The sequence below is a fragment of the Rattus rattus genome, chromosome 12 (genome assembly GCF_011064425.1).
Source record: "Rattus rattus isolate New Zealand chromosome 12, Rrattus_CSIRO_v1, whole genome shotgun sequence".
NCBI lineage: Eukaryota > Metazoa > Chordata > Mammalia > Rodentia > Muridae > Rattus > Rattus rattus.
Window position 1 is genome coordinate 65,600,161 of NC_046165.1, and position 18,603 is coordinate 65,618,763.

The 18,603-nt window shown below is 41.2% G+C and overlaps 1 protein-coding gene across 1 annotated transcript in view; it reads left to right on the top strand.

The window, feature by feature from the left end:
* The window catches only part of LOC116913192 (protocadherin-15-like), a 299,819-nt gene that overhangs the window by 208,047 nt on the left and 73,169 nt on the right, over positions 1–18,603 (top strand). The window contains 2 exon segments of the mRNA XM_032917385.1: positions 796–889; positions 10,798–10,926. Coding sequence (XP_032773276.1) covers positions 796–889; positions 10,798–10,926 — 223 coding nt within the window.

Sequence of the window (18,603 nt, forward strand, 5' to 3'; positions counted from 1 at the left end):
CCCTGAATTATCTGATTTTGCATAAGTTCTATTAGTGGCAAGTGCCAAGGAAACTGAGCGTTGTCACAGAACTTGTGTCAAAGGGACAGAAAGTCTTCCACCTCCAGCATGAATGTTTTGCAAGGAACAGAAAAAGTGTCTGCTCTTTATAAAGCACAACCTCTTGACTGAGAATTATGGTGTTGCTGGGAAACAAAGGAGCGTTTACTTTGAAATGGCGATACACGCGGCAGGTATCTTTCTCCCAGGAAGGAATTAGGTGTGGTGATTTTGTTTTTGCTTGATTTTCCACTAGAATGGGGAGAATCATCACTGCGATCCCATCCGGGTTTACAGTTTCCTATTATTGCTAAGACACTCGACAGCTTTAAAGAGCCATCCCCAGTCTCAACATGAGACCTAGAATCCCACTTCAATACTCAGTTTATGATTATAGAGAGCGGATAAAAAAAAAACATCAAAAATAGCTCTTCCCAATAGACCGCCCTCCTCTGCTTTCTACATATGTAAGAGAAAACATGCAATTTTGATTTGTGGGGAGGAATGCCAACCAATGGGAGAGGGGGATAAGCTATGGTAAGGGGCGAACAAGAGTGAAGGGAAGAGGTGGAAGTGGGGAATGGGATGGAAGGAGGAAGGTGAGGATGGAGATAGGGGAGGGGGGAGGGGAGGGAGGAAGGAGGGGGGAGGGGAGGTGAGAGGAGAACTGATCTGCAGGGATCTTCCTATCCAATTCGGAAAGGGGAAAAAATAAAGCTTGCGTGACAGTGTTTTTTTGTTTCTTTCTGCCTCTAGCACAGGGATTCTCAGCCTAGGGAAGGCTCTAGACCGAGAGAGCACGGACCGCTACATCCTCATCGTCACAGCCTCAGATGGCAGGCCAGATGGAGTAAGTGTTACCACAGGGACAGGGACGGGGAAACTAAAGAGTCCTGCATCCGTACATCTCTAAAACGTGTTACAGCCATAGTAGCCCTTAGCCGCCCAGGACGAAATGCTCCTTTCTCAAAGGCCTTTCTTAACAGACGGACCCATACTCTGGAAACCGCCCTGGTACCTCAGCCTTTGATTTGAGGAACAGACCCTCGTGATCAGACTCTTACTACTTGGTTACAACTCCCAGGGAATCTGAACTGAGATCTCTCTCTAGAAGGCATCACACTGGGTCAGTCAGAAGCCGCGTGAGGGTGCATTCTGCGGCTTTCTGGGTTAAACGTCCTCCGCTGAGCACGACTCTTGCTGAGACGGTACCGTGACAGGTTGTGTGGATGAATACTTTAAGTGCATAGAAAAGTAGATCAATTGAGGCCACAGGTTTGACCACGGGTTACTTGGGATCTGACAAAATCTGAATGATCTCCGCCTTAAGCTGCCTGTAAATTTAGAGGGGTAAATTCCATTTGCCACTTTCTCCAGACCTCGTCGTCAGGTTTAAGAATAAATAAATTGATTTCACCATTCCAGAATTATTTTTATTTGCTTGCTTCGTTTCTTCCCTTTCTTTTTAAACTTAGGTGTTTGAACCCAGAGCCTGGCCTGAGCCTCTCCCACACAGATCACAACCACAACAGTCTAGAATTAGAACTCATCTACCTATGCTCTTTCAATTACTCTGGTCACAGCTTCCGCATCTGAATTTCAAAGCCTTGTAGTGTTTCCGACGTTGGTAATACTTCGTTCACTAATTTTGGTTTTGATTTCTATTTTATTCTTCCGTGTGTGCGTGTGCGCTCATGTGTGCGCATGCGTGTGCAGATGTGTGTGCAGATGTGTGTGCAACTGTGTGGTTGCATGTAAGTACACAAGTTCAGGGCAGAGGTCAACCTCAGGCCTTGGCTCGGGAGCTGTCCACCTTGCTCTATGAGGCAAAGTCTCCCACTGGTAACTGGGATTTCAGATGATGATGGCAGGCCATGGAGCCCCAGGACCTGTGTCTCAGTACCTCTAGCACAGGGATGCCAAAGCGAAAACACACAAGCTTATAGCCACATGCTAAGCTTTGGATGTGGATTCCTCATGCTTGCAACACACGGACTTCACACACGGAATCCTCTCCACAGCCCATGTTCTTGGCTCCTTTAGTCAACTGCTTATGTGTCAGCTCCACAAGGTTGCTAGGAGCAATTCCGAACCCATGAGATAAATACATGAAGGTCAGCGGGTTCAATAGTAATTCACCCAGTTTCCTTGAAATGACTCCTTTGCTCTTGGATGAGCGTAAGAGAACGTGTTTCTAACATTTACAACCTAGGGCATTGCTGAGAAAAATCTGCCAAGATGAAAACATGTCAGATTAATATTTAATATAATAACCTTCATAAAAATAAAAGTAGAGATAATTGGTCATAAAAAATCTCCCCTGAAAACAATTTGGGCTTTTGGAAGAGTTTGATAAGGACTTTGCAGAAAAATAAAACACACAGTTCAAAGAATATGAGACAAACGGTTGCCTGGAGGAAAACAGCTCAGGGTGGATTTTATGCACAGAACATGTCTGATTTGTAGCATGCCAGTGTTACATGAAGGTGCAGGGGTCAGGCTCTCTAGAAGGAACCTGGAACTTGACTCTTGATTAAACATTACTGAGTCTCCTGGCCAGCTATTAGCTGAGCTGGAGTGCTAAGGAAATGGAGGAGGAGTTATTCAAATGACCATTTAAAAGGCATAATTAGAGTGATGTGACATTTAGGCACAGGACATTCAGATACAGGAAAAAGCAGAGGATACGCATAGCCTCGGGGTAAGTCACAGTGTCACTTGGAAACTAACAGCCGTGGATATTTAAGGTCTATCCTTAAAAATAAAACGCCTTAGACAGGGAAGAGACCAGCCAGCATGTCTAGTGTCTGGACCAGGCACCATCTGCTAAGCATGGCGCTGCTCATCCATGCAAGCTGCATGCCACAGCTACTCTGTTACAACAGGGCCTTTTCTGTCACTCACACGTGTTTCTCAGCTCTGCTTTTCCGGTCACAGCCAGTCTAGGTTTCCATTTTCTCCTTCTTGCCTCATTAAGACCTCATTCAGCTTTAAAAACGCATTGCTTTTGGGTAAGTCCTCGACTGTTTTCAAAAGCTTGTATTGAAAATATTGAAGTGTTGGATTATCCAATTATATCTGCTTTGAATAATTTGATCATATATATTATATATTTGATCTATCTATATCTATATATCTCTATGTATATATACATATACATACATACATATGTATATATGCATACATATATATACATACATAGAGATATATAGATAGATATAGATAGATCAAATATATAATACATATATAATACATATATATACACACACACACATATATATATATATATATACATATACATACATACATACATATGTGGGGAAGGTTGTATACTTGAGAATGCAGATCCTGAGGAGTCCAGAAAAGAGCATCAGATTCCCTGGTGCTGAAGTTACAAAGTTACAGGCAGTTCTGAGCTATCCTATGCCGATGCTGGAGCTGAAGTTGGGACCTTGCCAAAAGCAACAAATGTTTTAATCTGCGGAGACTTCTCTCCAGAGCCTGGAAATACATTTTCACAGTAGCCTGTACAGCCAGGACCTGAAGAACAAATGATATGATATATCCTAATGTATTCTGTGGTCTAATGACACTTTTCTTACTGAACGTTTTTAACTTAAATTTTTTTTGTGCAGCCATAATTTTAAAAAAAGCTTTTAAAATCAATAATCACGAAGTTTAAAATAAGTGAATAATGAACATGAACCAGGGGTAGTTAAATTATCTACACAAAAAAATAAGTCAAATGTAATTTGTATGAAATAAATTGCCAGGGCAAATTTATTTTTTAATGAAAATCCCCTGTCTCACTGAACAGTGGTGGGAAAATAGAGACTACTCACACCGTATTTCTCATTAATTTTAGAGAGGATGTTTTTGAAATTTAATTTGACTTTTTCTAATTTTCCTTTTCTGTCTTCATTCAGAGAAATTAGAAACCTTAAGAAGCTAACTGTAGTTTATTTATTATAAATATGCAGATTTCATTAACTATCACAGGCACATCATTTTCACATAATAATAATTGCATCCATTTAGAGTTCCGACTCACTTACGAGCTTGCCAAGGTGGGGCTGGAATAGGTTTTGATGGAAAGTCTTGCGTGTGTTGGTATTTACCCAGTTACACTTTATATCGTGTGCTTCAAGTAACCACTTGTCCGTCCTCGGACCCTTGCTTCTATTTTCCTTTGAAGGGCTTTACATTTGCTCTGTCCTTTTAAGAAATGTGTGTGTAACACTTCTTAGTTCTGAACCAAGCCCGGTCCAACCAAACCACACTAAAACAAAATTTGATCTGAAAACCTGAGCAAACAGTATTATAGGTTCTTGGATATAAGTTGATCACCACAGATTCTCTTCTTTTCTCTACGTGATTCTTCACGTGCATAGAATGTTCCTACCATACCTAGGGTGGCTCGAAGTGTCAGGGCTGGATGGGGTGAGGAGAGGGACCTTGCGCTCTGTTCTCCTCCTTCCACATCTCTCCCGTTATGCCCAGATGAACCTTTTCTCTGTCTCGCCATTAGCAATGATACTCATTTTTTTTTTTTATTTTCTCCCTTGAAAAGTCTTCCAGCACAGCCTCAGGAAGGACATTTTTTTCTAAATCACAAAGGAAATCCAGTGACCTGAATAAGACTCCTCAGGCTCTTGGTATTGGAGCTTCGAGAGGTTTGCTGTTAAACCCAACAATATTTTACACGGATGTAAAATACCCTCTCTAGGTAGTGTGCCCACTGCTGACTGTGCACTTTCTTGTTTATTGGCATTAAAAAAAAGACACTCTTAAGTCATACATCCTAATTCTCTCAACCATTAAAATTCCATATTTATGAAAAGGAATGACCCAAATACTTTTTGTTTAATCAGATAAAGGGACTGCGTGTGTAAGTAGCTTTTGTTTTCTTTCCTGGTCATTATTGGGGCTCATGGACTTTATAGCTGGGTAAAACTTCCAATGGCTTTCTCTCCATTGGTAGCTTAAATAACAATGTTTGACCCTAGGAGAGCTAGTTCCCACAGAGGAGGCTTTCACATCACTTTCTGGGTTGGGGATGGGAGCCTGTGTCTACTTCTCCTTTTAGGTCTAGGACCCCATCTGGTACAGACCAGGGCAACCCCTGTGCAGGCTGCCAGTCTCCTTATTAAAGTCCTATTCTGAAAAGTTATGGTGTCTTCAGCCATGGGGTCTGACCCTCAAGTTTGGGGCCACAAAGGACAACGATAGCAGCCCATATTGATTTATACTCTTCTTGTCAGCCCACAACCAACACCTGGAAGGGAAGTTTCCCACGCTTGCAAGTAAGGGTTTTGTAGATGAATCTATGGCTCTCGGGTAAGGGCATTTTTCCTCAGTGTAGAATTCTGAGTGTGTTTAAATGATCGTATACATACTGTATTTGTTTACATTTTTTCAAACACTCCTACAGATATTTCTGCCTTCCTCCCTCACCTATGTATTTATCTCTGTACCCGCTGCCAGGTTGAAGTCTCCCCCTGTTTTTCTCATTTCTCCCTTCATGAAGCCCATGCCCTACTGTCCTCTTCTCTAGAGAGCCTTCTCTACACCCTCACCCCATGATCCCTTTTTACTTTCATGACATCTGCAGTTACTTCACGCTCTACAGTTACATATCAAGGTCCAGAGTGGGACACGACAAATAAAAAGACTTTTTTTTTCGTGTCTGGGTCTGTGTTAACTCAATATATTTTCTAACTCTACCTCCTTGTCTTCATGGTTTCATTTTTCTTTACTGCTGGATAATATCTATAGTGTATATGTGCCTCATTTTTAATATCTATCCATCAATTGAAGGGCAATTAGGTTGTCTCCACTTATTTTCTAGTTATTGTGACTGGGGCAGGAATGATCATGACCAGTCAAGTATCTGTGATGTAGGGTGTTGAGTCTTCTGGGCGTATGCCAAGGAGTGGTATATCTGGGTCATATGATCCATTTATGTTTAGCTCTGGGGGTATTCTCCACACAGGTTTCCACAGTGGCTGCCCCAGTTTTCAGTCCTCTCAACAGCGAATGGTGGCTCCCTGTCACTCACATCCTCACCAGCATGTGATGTCCACTGTTTTATACATTCTGGCCATCCTGATGGGAGTAAGATGACGTCTCAAAGTAGTCTTGTTTTGCATTTATATTAATTGCTAATGGCGTTGAACACATTTTGAACTATTTCTCTTTTATGGGTTGTTTTATTTATTTACATTTCAAATGCTGTCCTCTTCCTGGTTTCCCCTCCGCAAGTCCCCTCTCCCATGCCCCCTCCTCTCTGCCTCTATGAGAGTGCTCCCCCATCCACCTATCCACTCCACCTCACCATCCTTGCATTCTCCTACAATGGGGTATAGAGCCTCCACAGGACCAAGGGCCTCTCCTCCCATTGATGCCAGATAAGGCAATCTTCTGCTACATATGTAGCTGGAGTCATGAGTCCCTCCATGTGTACTCTTTGGTTGGTGTTTTAGTCCCTTGGAGATCTGGGGGATCTGGTTGGTTGATATTGTTGTTCTTCCTATGGGGTTGCAAACCCCTTCAGCTCCTTCAGTCCTTCCCCTAACTCTTCCATTGGGGTCCCAGAGTCCGGTTTGATGATTGGCTGTGAGCGTCCACATCTGTATTGGTCAGGCTCTGGCAGAGCCTCTTAGGGGACAGCTACAGCAGGCTCCTATCAGCAAGCACTTCTTGGCATCAGCAATAGTGTCTGGGTTTGGTGTCTGTATATGGGATGGATCCCTAGGTGGAGTAGTCTCTGGATGGCCTTTCCTTCACTCTCTGCTCTACTCTTTATCCCGGGAGCTCTGTTCAAAGCCATAGCTCATTTTTTCTAATTCAAAAAGTTTTTATTATTTGCATGTATATGAGTGTTTTATCTGCATGCATGTATGTGTACCACATACATTCTTGGTACCTATCAAGGTCAGAATAGAGTACTGGGTTCTTTGGGACTGGACCTACTGTTGGGAATCACCATGTAAGTGCTATGCTGGACATCACATCTGGGTCTTCTGCAAAAGCAACAAATACTCTTACCCACTGGGCTAAGACGCCACCTCTCCTTCCCCCATAGCCCATTTTCAATTGGGTGATACATAATCTTGATTCTGTTTTGAGTCCTTTGTAGATTCTTGATTAAATGTTCAAAATGTACTTTAAAATAGTTTAATTGTATTTGTGTCTCATTATGCTTTATTTTAAAACCTATTTTACTTTGTTTTCATTTTTCTTATTCAGAAGAGATGGTTTTTAGTCATATGATATATTCTAATTAAGGGTTCCCCTTCTTCTGTAACTCCCTTATACCATCCCCTTTTGATCCACCCCCTATTAAGACTGAAGAACTGGATTTGCAGCTCTAGAGGAAAGTCTTTGCCTAGTATGTACAGAACACTGGGTTCAATCCACAGGCCCATGTGTGTCCCCTCCCATTCTCTTATTACACATTTATAAGTATTTTTTTTCGTTTAGATTTGCACAGATAGAAATGCATCCTCTTTGCTTCTACCAGCTAATGCACTTAAATTTTTTTTATCGTAGTTATGTTTTACTTCCAAACTATTTTTAGTGATTCAAGTAATTAACTCGATAGGATCAATAACGTTTATATTATAAAAGGCATCAGAAATAATACACATTCACCAGCATTTTTTAATTGAGAAGTCCTCTGTGTGGGTAATTGTTCATTGCTTCGTCTTGTATGAACTCTTTGGAAAACCAAGGTTGTTACATCAGTGTCTACGTAAGAGCCATCACCATCAAAGAGAATCAGTGTATAAAAACCGTTACTATAGAAACACCTTCCTGTATTAGTTGAGGATAGAATATGTGTTTTTAAGACTTGTTTAGTGTTGAAAATGAAAACCAAAGAAGTAATCAAAAATGGGTATCAGCCCCAGGTGAACAACAATAGTATTTAGTACTGAAATACAAAAATTTCTAACTAATGTGACCGTAAGAGAGGAAACATTTGAGAAAATACTAAGCAAATTTCTCAGTAAGAGTAATTATTTATTAGGTTTATTTATTTATTTGATATCTGTTTAATTGTCATATTACAAGTTCGCCTAGGGATTTGGGAAAAGCACCCTTTTATTATACCTTTATTAGCATGAACCATGTTCATGTAGTAGTAATTAACTTTCAAAACCGAGAATCTGTCCTCAATATGAAGCATGACCCACGTTGAATCACTGTGCGACTGTCTTCCTTACCAACCTAAAAACCAAAACCACTGTGCTCTCTAGCCAGTCAGTCTAGGACTGTGTCACCACGGTCAAAAGAGAGCAGCTGGGATAAGTAAAATATAGCCAGAGTCAAGAGCAGTACTGATACCCAGGCAACTTTGACACAAGTGCTATCCTTCTCTTAGGACATGTTAAAGCTGGAATCCACCCATGTGGATTCCTGTCACCTGCTGTAAAACTCAGAACAGTGTCAGAAAGTATGTCTAAGCTCCCTGCAGTGTGTCCTCTGGGCATCAACCAGCAGCAGGTCAGTCTTTGACAGTGGATGCGAGATAGTCTGCAAGCCTACTCCACCATGGAATGAAGAATCTAAAAGAGGTAAAAAAAAAAAAGATATATGGGTGATAAAAATAGATAGGAAATGCAGAGGTGGACATAGAGGTGTCCCAGGGGCTTGAATGAAAGCCAGGGACACCAGTACAACCACTCTGAAGTCTTAGCTCCAAGCTGTCACATTTAATACCTGTTCACCCTCAGGCAAATTGGAAAATACTGCTGCCATAAAACATACACTTTTTATAAAAAGCTGGTTTTACCTCTCACATAACTTGAAATAACATTTGTTAAAGTAGTTTTTCTGTTACAAAAGCCTTGTAGCTTTCTTGGAGAAAGTTCGAGAGGTATAGAAATGTTTGGAGGGGAAAATCAAACACCTGCACACCATTGAGTCAGGAGAATCTTAATTTCTTTGCGTAAACTCACAGTACGTGTACACACGTGTGCGTTTGCTTGTGTGCATCTTCTAAATTAACTGGTTTCATCGGTGATCCGTGTAGAGAAGATTGCAAATCCCACAACTGGACAACTCAATGAGTTTTCCAGGTGAGAGAGCATCTGAAAATAATAGCCCATGGCAAGAAGCATTTTTCTTCATCTCTTGAAAAATCTGACCATGCCATGGTCTAAAGCTTCCTCCACCTCTTCTTGCCACCCTATACTGACCCTGGTTAGTATGTAGAATTCTCACCTATGTCAGTGAAACCGTGTAACTCCATGTTATCATGCCTAATTCCTGTCACTCAACCTTATGCTCCTGAAGTGTGCCACAGGGTCACTCATGGCGATTGGGTCACATGTCCTCAGACTGTACCCATGTCTATCTCATGCATGAAACATATATCAATATCTGCTATGGATAGACATTGGGTAGTTTCCAGACTGGGACTACTGTATGCTGTTGTGACCCTCTTGATGTCTTCAAGTCAAAGTTTGATTGAACGTTACGTGCATATAAATCATGTACATGTAGCCCTAAATTATGAAGGGGGGAGCCATCTGTGCACACAAATAAACAAGCCACCCACATCCAGAACCTCTCTGTGGTTTTAATGTCAGCTGAACCTATTATAGAAGAGACACGGAGGTTTAAGGTAACTATATTGTTCTTGATTTTGTTTAGAAGAGGTAGTTTATAATAGGAGACTTAGAAGCTGGGATTGAATCTGAGTTAAGGCAGCATGGCTTCTGCAGATCACGGAGGAATTGCTTTGTTTTCAACAAAAAGCATGGTCTTTTATCGGGCCACTCCACTTTGGCAGCCAGGCGACCCTACTTTGTCTCTGTCCACTTCTTGATGACCACGCAGCCTCTTCAGAGTCACTCATCCCAACTCATACTCTGTGTCCACTCTAGTTTTATTGCAAATTACCTACAGGTTAGTAAAATCTCTATTTTTATGTAGATATTTTCTCTGGTGTTCCAGGCTCAAAATATTTTTATTTTCTTAAACAAATCTTGTACCAGACTCTCATGGGAGTTTCATTCTCTCTTTTCCTCTTGTATGTCCTTGACCTACAATGAAGCATTTTAATATCATAGCATATTTTATATTTTGCCTTGTAAGTTTGGGTTTATTCCTTTCGTGTTTGCTCTTTGCCACCTGTTACCCACCCCATACTGAGGCAAAGGGAGGAAGAGGTCAAAGTTAGATGGAGGATCCAGCTCAATTCACACATAAAGACAAACTTACTGACCCTGAACCAACTTTCAAACTCTTGATTTAGATGTAAACGTCAAAACTTACTAAGGTGATGTATTCTGACAGTATTAGCTTGCCTGAAAATACTTCTTTATATGTCAGACTATTTGATAGTACACGTTTCTGTTTTGATTCTATTTGATAGTATATATGTTTCTGTTTAATTGTGAAACACACAATTGGTGAAAACTACAGGATAGTCCAGTCTATGGATAAAAGGGTATAAGTGTGTATAAATAAATGCTCCCCACCCATAAAGCATGAACGAGCTAAAGGTCACATAAAGGTAAGCCTCTGGGGGATACATGACATTCTCAGAAGATCTGTGCCCTAGACAATCATCCTTGGATCTCCTCATCTGTTTTGTTGGTGTGTTTGTTTTTATCTTCTACATCTTTCTCCTCTGGGAAGCGAAGGAACTGAGACGTCTTTCAGATGGAGAAACACCAGTGTGGACACTTAACTGAATCCCAAACGACAGCAGCTCCCCTCATACTGAATCTTCTTCTCTCTTCCTTTAAGACCTCAACTGCCACTGTGAACATAGTGGTGACAGACGTCAATGATAACGCTCCCGTGTTCGATCCCTATCTGCCCAGGAACCTTTCTGTGGTGGAGGAAGAGGCCAATGCCTTTGTGGGTCAAGTCCGGGTAAGCAGAGTCATCATTTAGTTTAAGTGTTGTTTGTCGGAACCTAATTTCTTACATTGGAAGTTTGAAAAGAGATACTGTTCAAGTAATCTATAAATGACTTGTGGGATACTCTTCATGAACCTTTGGGAGTCAGATCCTATATATTTGATTTTTACTTGTTATATTTAATGGCATTTATATAATTTAAACATTCACTGGCATTAAAGCTTTCCTTTCTGACTTAACCCATGTAATTTTATTTTCTTTAAAAAAATGTGTTTACAGAGCTGTGTATTTTAGTGTACAATTAGGTTTGGATGTGGACCTTTGAAATGCAAAGTATAAAATGCTAGATATGATTGGTGGATGTTATAAAACTGCCTTTAGACTCTACTCCTTGCTGTGTATTCCTGCGCACTCTAGGTTTAGCTTCTAGGTGTATTCTCCTACTTCCTGTGTGTACACAACAGGCCTTTTCTGAGATATATATCATAGGTGCTAGGGAAGAGACCAATGCTTTATGTACAGTAACCAAGCATTCATCCACTGAGTCATAGCCTCTACTCTGCAGTTGCTTTTGGCAAACCACCCCATTTCTGTGAAGGTATATCCGGGTTCCCACCCTTGCTCTGTGCTTAGTCTCTAGCCGAGCTCAAGGTTTGGAAGCCACAGGACAAGAGATATCTAGACAGAGAGTATGGTCTGAAGTTTCTCCTGTGAATGAAACATGGAGGTGTCCTTGGGGGCCTCGCTACAATGTACTCCCGGGAGACATCTGAGGCAAGTAACATGATAAACACAGGATTTAGTGCTGCCTGGTCCCTGGACTACTCGCTGACCAACCCTACCTGTCCTTGGGGATGGGAAGTGAGGTGGTGCAGAATCAACAACACGGATTCTGGGAGCAGGTAAGAAATGCTGCAGCAAGCTCCTTTAATACCCTCCTCCACCCATGCCCCATTGGCCCCCAGAAAACATCTCTTTTAAACAGCAGTTCCTGATTGGCTGGCATCGGTCTGAGTCTGCCATCTTTGGTCTCTCAGAAAGTCTTCAGTTAGGCCCTCCGGAAGAAGATGCCTTTGCAGCTGCTTGGCTCTAGCATTTACGTAGAGATGGCTGCCATTGTTCCTCCTCCTTTTAGCTCAGTTTTTACTAGGATCAGGCAGTTCATTGATGCGAGCATTGATGAAAACAAGCATGACGCAGCCATACAGCTGAGCTGCCTACATATATCTGGATCAAGGAACGGGAAAAAAATCTCTTCTAAAAGAGCGCCCCAAAGGACTAAAGAAACCTCCTAGGAGGTTCCACCTTTCAAAGGGTCCACCATCTTCCAGTAGTACTGTCTTGGGGACAATCCTTCAGCATAAGGACTCTGACAGGACATCTATCCAAGCCCTAACATTCAACAAGGAATGTGAGTCGGTCGCCCAGAGCCCAAATCCAAGTATCGGGCTCTGTTCTAGCTCTCTTCATGCTCATTTTTTCAAAGGATTCTGGCTGGTTCTTTGAATAGGCATCATCTAGATTTCTGCTGCTTTTTAGCCAAGCATCGAGTTTAGTGTTTAGTAGGGTCTACTGACTATGGAAGAGACTTTCTTTAAATGCTATGGTAGCCTTTAATGAGACTTTTATATCGAATCTTAAGATTCCCACCCCCCATTCTCATATGTGTGTGTGTGTGTGTGTGTATGCTTGTCTACACAGTGTGTGTCTGTGCATGCATGTGTGTGCCTGCATGTGTATTTGTGTGTACATACATGTGTATATGTGTATGCATGTGTGCATGCAGGTGCATTTGTATGTATGTGTGTGCATATATGTGTACATTTGTGTGCATGTATGTATTTGTATGTATATGTGTGTGCACATATGTGTGCATATGTGTGCATGTGTGTACATGTATGCATGTGTGTGTGTGTTATGTATGTGTGTGTATGTGTGCAGACACACGTGTAGATGTACTTACCTGTGGAGGCCTGTAGTAAAAAGTTGATGTCAGCAAAGACCCTGGATTGCTCTTCCACTTTTTTCAGGGTAGCAAGGTCTCTCAACCAAATGCAGAGATCACTGATCTATCTAGTCTCTATAGACAGTTTGCTCTGAGGATGCAGAATCTCTGTCTCCAAGATTGGGATCATGAATGGATCATCACGCCCACCTGTCTATGGATTCTGATGATCTAAACTCTGATCTTCACACTTCCATAGCAAGTACTTACACAGTGAGCCCCATCCTGAGCCCGCATCCTGAGAGTTTGATTGGCTAGTTTGAATCTGTTGTTCTTCTTCCATAGATCTTCTGCCAATACTCTTGACTGCAAACTCTAAGGCCATTATCGTTTTCAGCCACTGTCTCCAATCCAGGAGAGAGTGTATTTTGCCTTTTCCGTCTACTCCAACTCACCACTAGAGAAAGCCTGGACCATTGTGATGTTAGGGATGTTGCATTGCTAGCTAGAGAGCAGATGTGAAGCCATTCATGTGCTAGCTCTATTGCCTCACAAGATCCCTAGTGTCAAGAGCCACACATGGACTCTACATAATAAATAAATAAATAAATAAATAAATAAATAAATAAATAAATCACAAGTGACAAAAGATTTAGATAAAAATAGTTTCTTAGGGATCTGGGGAAATAGCTCAGTGGTAAGGACCCTTGTTGCACAACCACATGTCCCATGATTTTGAATCACCAAAAGTCACATAAAAAGACAGATGTGGCCATATTATACCTGGATCCCAGTTTCTAGGAAGCAGAGAAAGAACGATCATTGGGACTCGTTGGCTTACAGCTTAGCTCCAGGTTCCATGAAAGACAATGTCTTGGAGTGATAAGAGAGAGAATGCTGACACAGGACACTCAGTACTGCCCTTTGCAGTGCTCATAGGGGCATACACATCCACACATACATGTGAATATACCACATAGATATTCAACACATGCACACGGACAAATAGCAGTGAAGTTTGACTACACTGCTTTGTGCTCCTGGTGGATCACACATATACACCGTCCAGGAGCTAGTTTTGGATCCATGAATGAAAGAGACACACATATACCTCAGCTTATTTTTAAAATACTTGGATATCTCAAAGGCTAGACACTCCTAAACCTTCCCCTGCTACCCTAGCCCCAATCAGAGAAGTGGACAGTAGCTACTTCCCTGAATTCTTACATGGCTGGTTGGCTTTATCTCCTGCCAATCCTGTGTCCCATCTTTCCTCAGTCATGACAATTCTCCCCATTCCTCTATACGTCCTCACCCACACAACTCTGTGTCACACCCCGTGCCTAGCCATTGGCCATTGGCATTTTTATTGATCCATCAAAAGCCAACTGGGGACAAGGACCTTCGGCATTTGGTCATTCAGATTCCCAATGGGATCAAAGCATTAAAACAAATCTCCAACACACATGCACAGATTTTAGTACATTAAGATAGTACTAACAGTGAGGTAAGGACAAGCATAGGAAGAAAAACAGAGGCTGTCATTAGGCCAGCCACCACATAGAAAACAGGTGACAAATATCAGGATATATTTGAAGGAGAGGTGGTACAAACACTTATACCAGAACTGTACCCCTAAGGCATCATTGATTCAGGAAAGCTCACATAGTCAATCCTGAGTCATGGCTATAAGTACTCAAAGTAGAGTGACACATTATGGCCTTCACCTATCCATCACAAGCAAATGGGCACACTATTGTACATGGGTAATAAATGAGAGAGTAGATGCTAACAGGTGGATACTGACCAAGCATGGCATTTACTGTGACAGCTGGGCACAGGATGATGTTTCTACAAGCTACCAGGAAAAATGACAGAAGTTCTACACTAGAGGCTGCTATGGAAATATCATGCTGATACTGAAAGATCCATATTGAGGATGAGCATGGACAAGAGGGACACAAGGGGTCGAGAATCCCCTCCAGAACAACTGATACATAACTTAAGACAGGAAATGGGAGCATGGCCCACCATATTTATAATAAACAAAACATCCTATAGCATTAAGATTTCCTATACCACGTTTGTTGCAGAAAATACTGAGGACTCAAAGGGGTTATAAGATGTAGCAACATCAGATGTATAGGTGACTAAGATTAATTTCTGTCATGGGAGACTCTTAATACTCAGTGAGAAATAGACAGCAGTAAGGATGCAGGCGTGAGACTTAGGCCCATAGCTGATAAGTGACTTACATTACAGTCCCCGCTCTGAAACACCATTATCGCTTACAGATTCTTTCACTCATATCATGACTATTCACGTGAAACTGATATTCAATTATTTGCAGAAATTATCATTCACACTTTATTTAGGATTAAAGGGATAGAGTCTACCCACAGTATATAAATAAAAACATGAGTAAGTGCAAAGGAATAAGGTTGTCAATTTGTAGTTAATTCTTGTCAGCTTCTTTTTTACTTTTTAACTTTCCCCAGTGGTTTCTGAAAAGCTATGGCATTAGCCCCCTCCACTGACGTGTTCTTGCGTTTGAGGAAGCATGGCCAAGAAAACTTATTTTCAGTTTGGAAAACCGAAATGTGAATCCAGCAACCATCATCCGATGCAGTGTGTCTGGCTGTCCGTTAGGCTGTGACATTTCCACACAAAACTAGAACCATTTTGAATGTGCAAAGAAGAGATAAACATCCCAAACAGCTCTTTCTATATCTGACTCTGCAGCTCCAGGAGCATTATGATGTTCTTCCAATGGAATTTTGATGCCTCATAATGGAATCCTGTGGCTACCTAATGATAATTATATAATACATTAATTTTACTAAATGACTCATGATCTCCCTGTAAAATTTAATTTTAATTGTCAGCACACACTATTAGGACAGACTCAAAGCCAGGATACATATGGCTAATTACCCGACTAAGCTTGAGTTATTGATCTCTGCTTATGCTCTCCTGGTATTTCAATATGAGCAATCTGCTGTTTTAAATTCTAAAGCTGAAAGAATTTTTGTTTACTTTTTAAACAGTCATATAATATAACGAGTTGGTCCTAAACAATATTTAAGATTATGCATGTCAAAAATTATTTCAGGGAACCTTCATTAATAGCCTAGAATAGAAAATGCCCAGCAGAGAACATTAATGACGATCTCTCAATTCACAAGTAAGAATTGGAGGTAAGAAAGAAAAGAAGAAGCTTATCAATATTTTCCAACTGCTTGAAGTAGCAAAGTAGCAATGGCGGAAATATATGCAGAATAAAACCTCGTCACACAGTGTGAACATCTGCATGTCCAATTGGGGTGTGTGTGTGTGTGTGTGTGTGTGTGTGTGTGTGTGTGTGTGTGTGTGTGTGTGTGTTTATAAAAAGATAGACATTGCAGTGATCCAAGGTGGTCAGGAAAGGGTTCAGGAGAACAAAGGTCATTTTTAGATCGTTTGTAACCCCTAGTAACACTAAGTTGAGAAAAGGAAGCCAAGATTAGAAAGAAGTGAGCAATTAAACCATGACGTATTCATGTAGAGTGCTGGTTTGAGGTCAATGAAGTTGAGAGTCACACATCACGGAAGCTGTGCTTGAACTAGTCCTGATACCCAGTGAGTCCTAAGATCAGTGGGGATCAATGGTGCTTATAATCATGTATCCAGTTTGCTCCCAATGAAAGGACTCTGATGGTTTAATTTTGGGGAGAAGGTGGGCAGTCTCTCTTATGGTATCCCACAGGATACCATCTCCAGCAACATGACTTCACTACAGGCAAAATGGGGCCCTAGAATTTCCAGTAGCAACTACATGTGTCTGGATTAACACACTGGATGCTAAGGTCCACCTCTGTGTGGATATGTAGGTTAAGCGGGGTTGGAGGGGGAGGGGAAATGAGAACAGAACCCTCTAAGCTCACACCCCAGGTATTTAGCCTCTGTAGTTGCATCTCACTGAAAAAAAATATCTGAAGGGCCAAACAACTTCAAATTCAGAATTCTACTTCTTGGAGAACCCTCGGGCATAAACATGCACAGACCACATCAGGGAAGGCAAACTCAGGAAGAACGTTTCCCGTTGAGTTTAAATTGGGTCTTAGTGTTGTGTACAATGTAGAAGACAGCTCCCAGCGAACCTCCCGCCATAGTCCACCACTTTCTTAAAGCCCTATAACACAAACAGAGCCCTGAGTCAACAAAACATCCTTCCAGTTCTAACACAAAGATGTGGAATTTATTTAACCTAAAATCAAGGGCGTTTCATGGGAGATTCGTGTGCTAACTCATCACCGGGATATAGTGTAATGATTCATTTCTAAACCCTTCGAGCACTTTTAGAGTCATTAGTAAGCTATGGTGTTTAGAAGGGAAGTGGCCGTGTCATTCTGGAAAGAAAATTCATGTTTTCTTCCACTGTACATTTTAATATTAAGCAAAAATAAATCTGAACCTCTGGGGTCTGTCGCTGATGAATGTAGCGGTTGTGTCTCTGTGTGGGGTTCTGAAAACGAGAGGAAGGTAGGGAGCTTTATGAATCTTTCCTTATTTTTCGTAGCCCAGCATGGCACTCAACAGTGCCTCGAACTATAATACTTCTTTTTTAAGTGGGCCACGAGTGAGGAGTTTTATGTGTTTTCTTGCCAAGTCAAACAATATAATGCAGACACCACTACTCAATCCCCAGTCAACCACCACCACCACCACCACAATCACACAAATCACACGATTTGAAATGTTGGCGATGTCTATTTCAACACTGCTACCTACGAACTTATTTATAATGAGATTCATCTGTTGCCCGGGGGATATTTTTTAGAAACTTGATCTTTGAGTTATTCAAGGAGCAGTTCACAAATAGATTTGAAATTCATGGAAGTGGTTTTCCAATAGTTATTCAGAGCCCAGCCTTTCATCAGTTTTAGTCTTATTAACACCCGTTAGAACAAATGTGTATGTATTCATTCGTGCAGATATGCATACATAAATATTTTATAGTTCCAGAAACAGTAAATGATGGTTCACCACAGACTGATAATCATGGCTGAAGTCTTCATTGGAAATGTGATCTCTTTTCCATCTCTTTTCTAGTACCTGCTTGCTTGCCTCTAGTTTTCCTGTTTGATGACATCTGATACATTCTATCTTCCTATAAACTTTTGGAAATGTCTCCTAAATTGTTCTTGTGATTCTGTGCCTTCCTTTGGAAAACAGCCAACAGCATACGTCACATCCAGATGTTGATGGATCCCTCGGCTGTATCTAATAGTCAAGCTTTCTCAAGTAGATCTGTGCCTTCAGAACAACCTTCCCTAAAAGTGTTCCTTCTCTCCTCAGTTGATCCTCCCCAAAACAGCTGTCATGAAGACATCAACCTCTTCCTTCTCCCTCAAAATATATATGCTCCCAGTCACCAATACTAATCCCTACTCAGGCTGACAATCATATTATTGGCTTATTTTCTCTCTTAACAACCATGTCAGGGTTATATTTTTTTTTTACCTGAAGTATTATTATAACCATGAGATAGTCTTGATAACTACTAATTATTGTCATTTGACTGCTAGGATATTGTAGCTAATGTAATACAGCTACAGGAGATGGTCCCCGTCAGCATGCCATGAAGAAGCCATATCCTAACAATTTTGATAATTCACCAATAATTCCTAGCCTGTTTAGAGCGACTCATGTCTGTTCTGAGATCTTTCCTGTGTTAGCTCATTTTGACTGTACCCATAGTTACA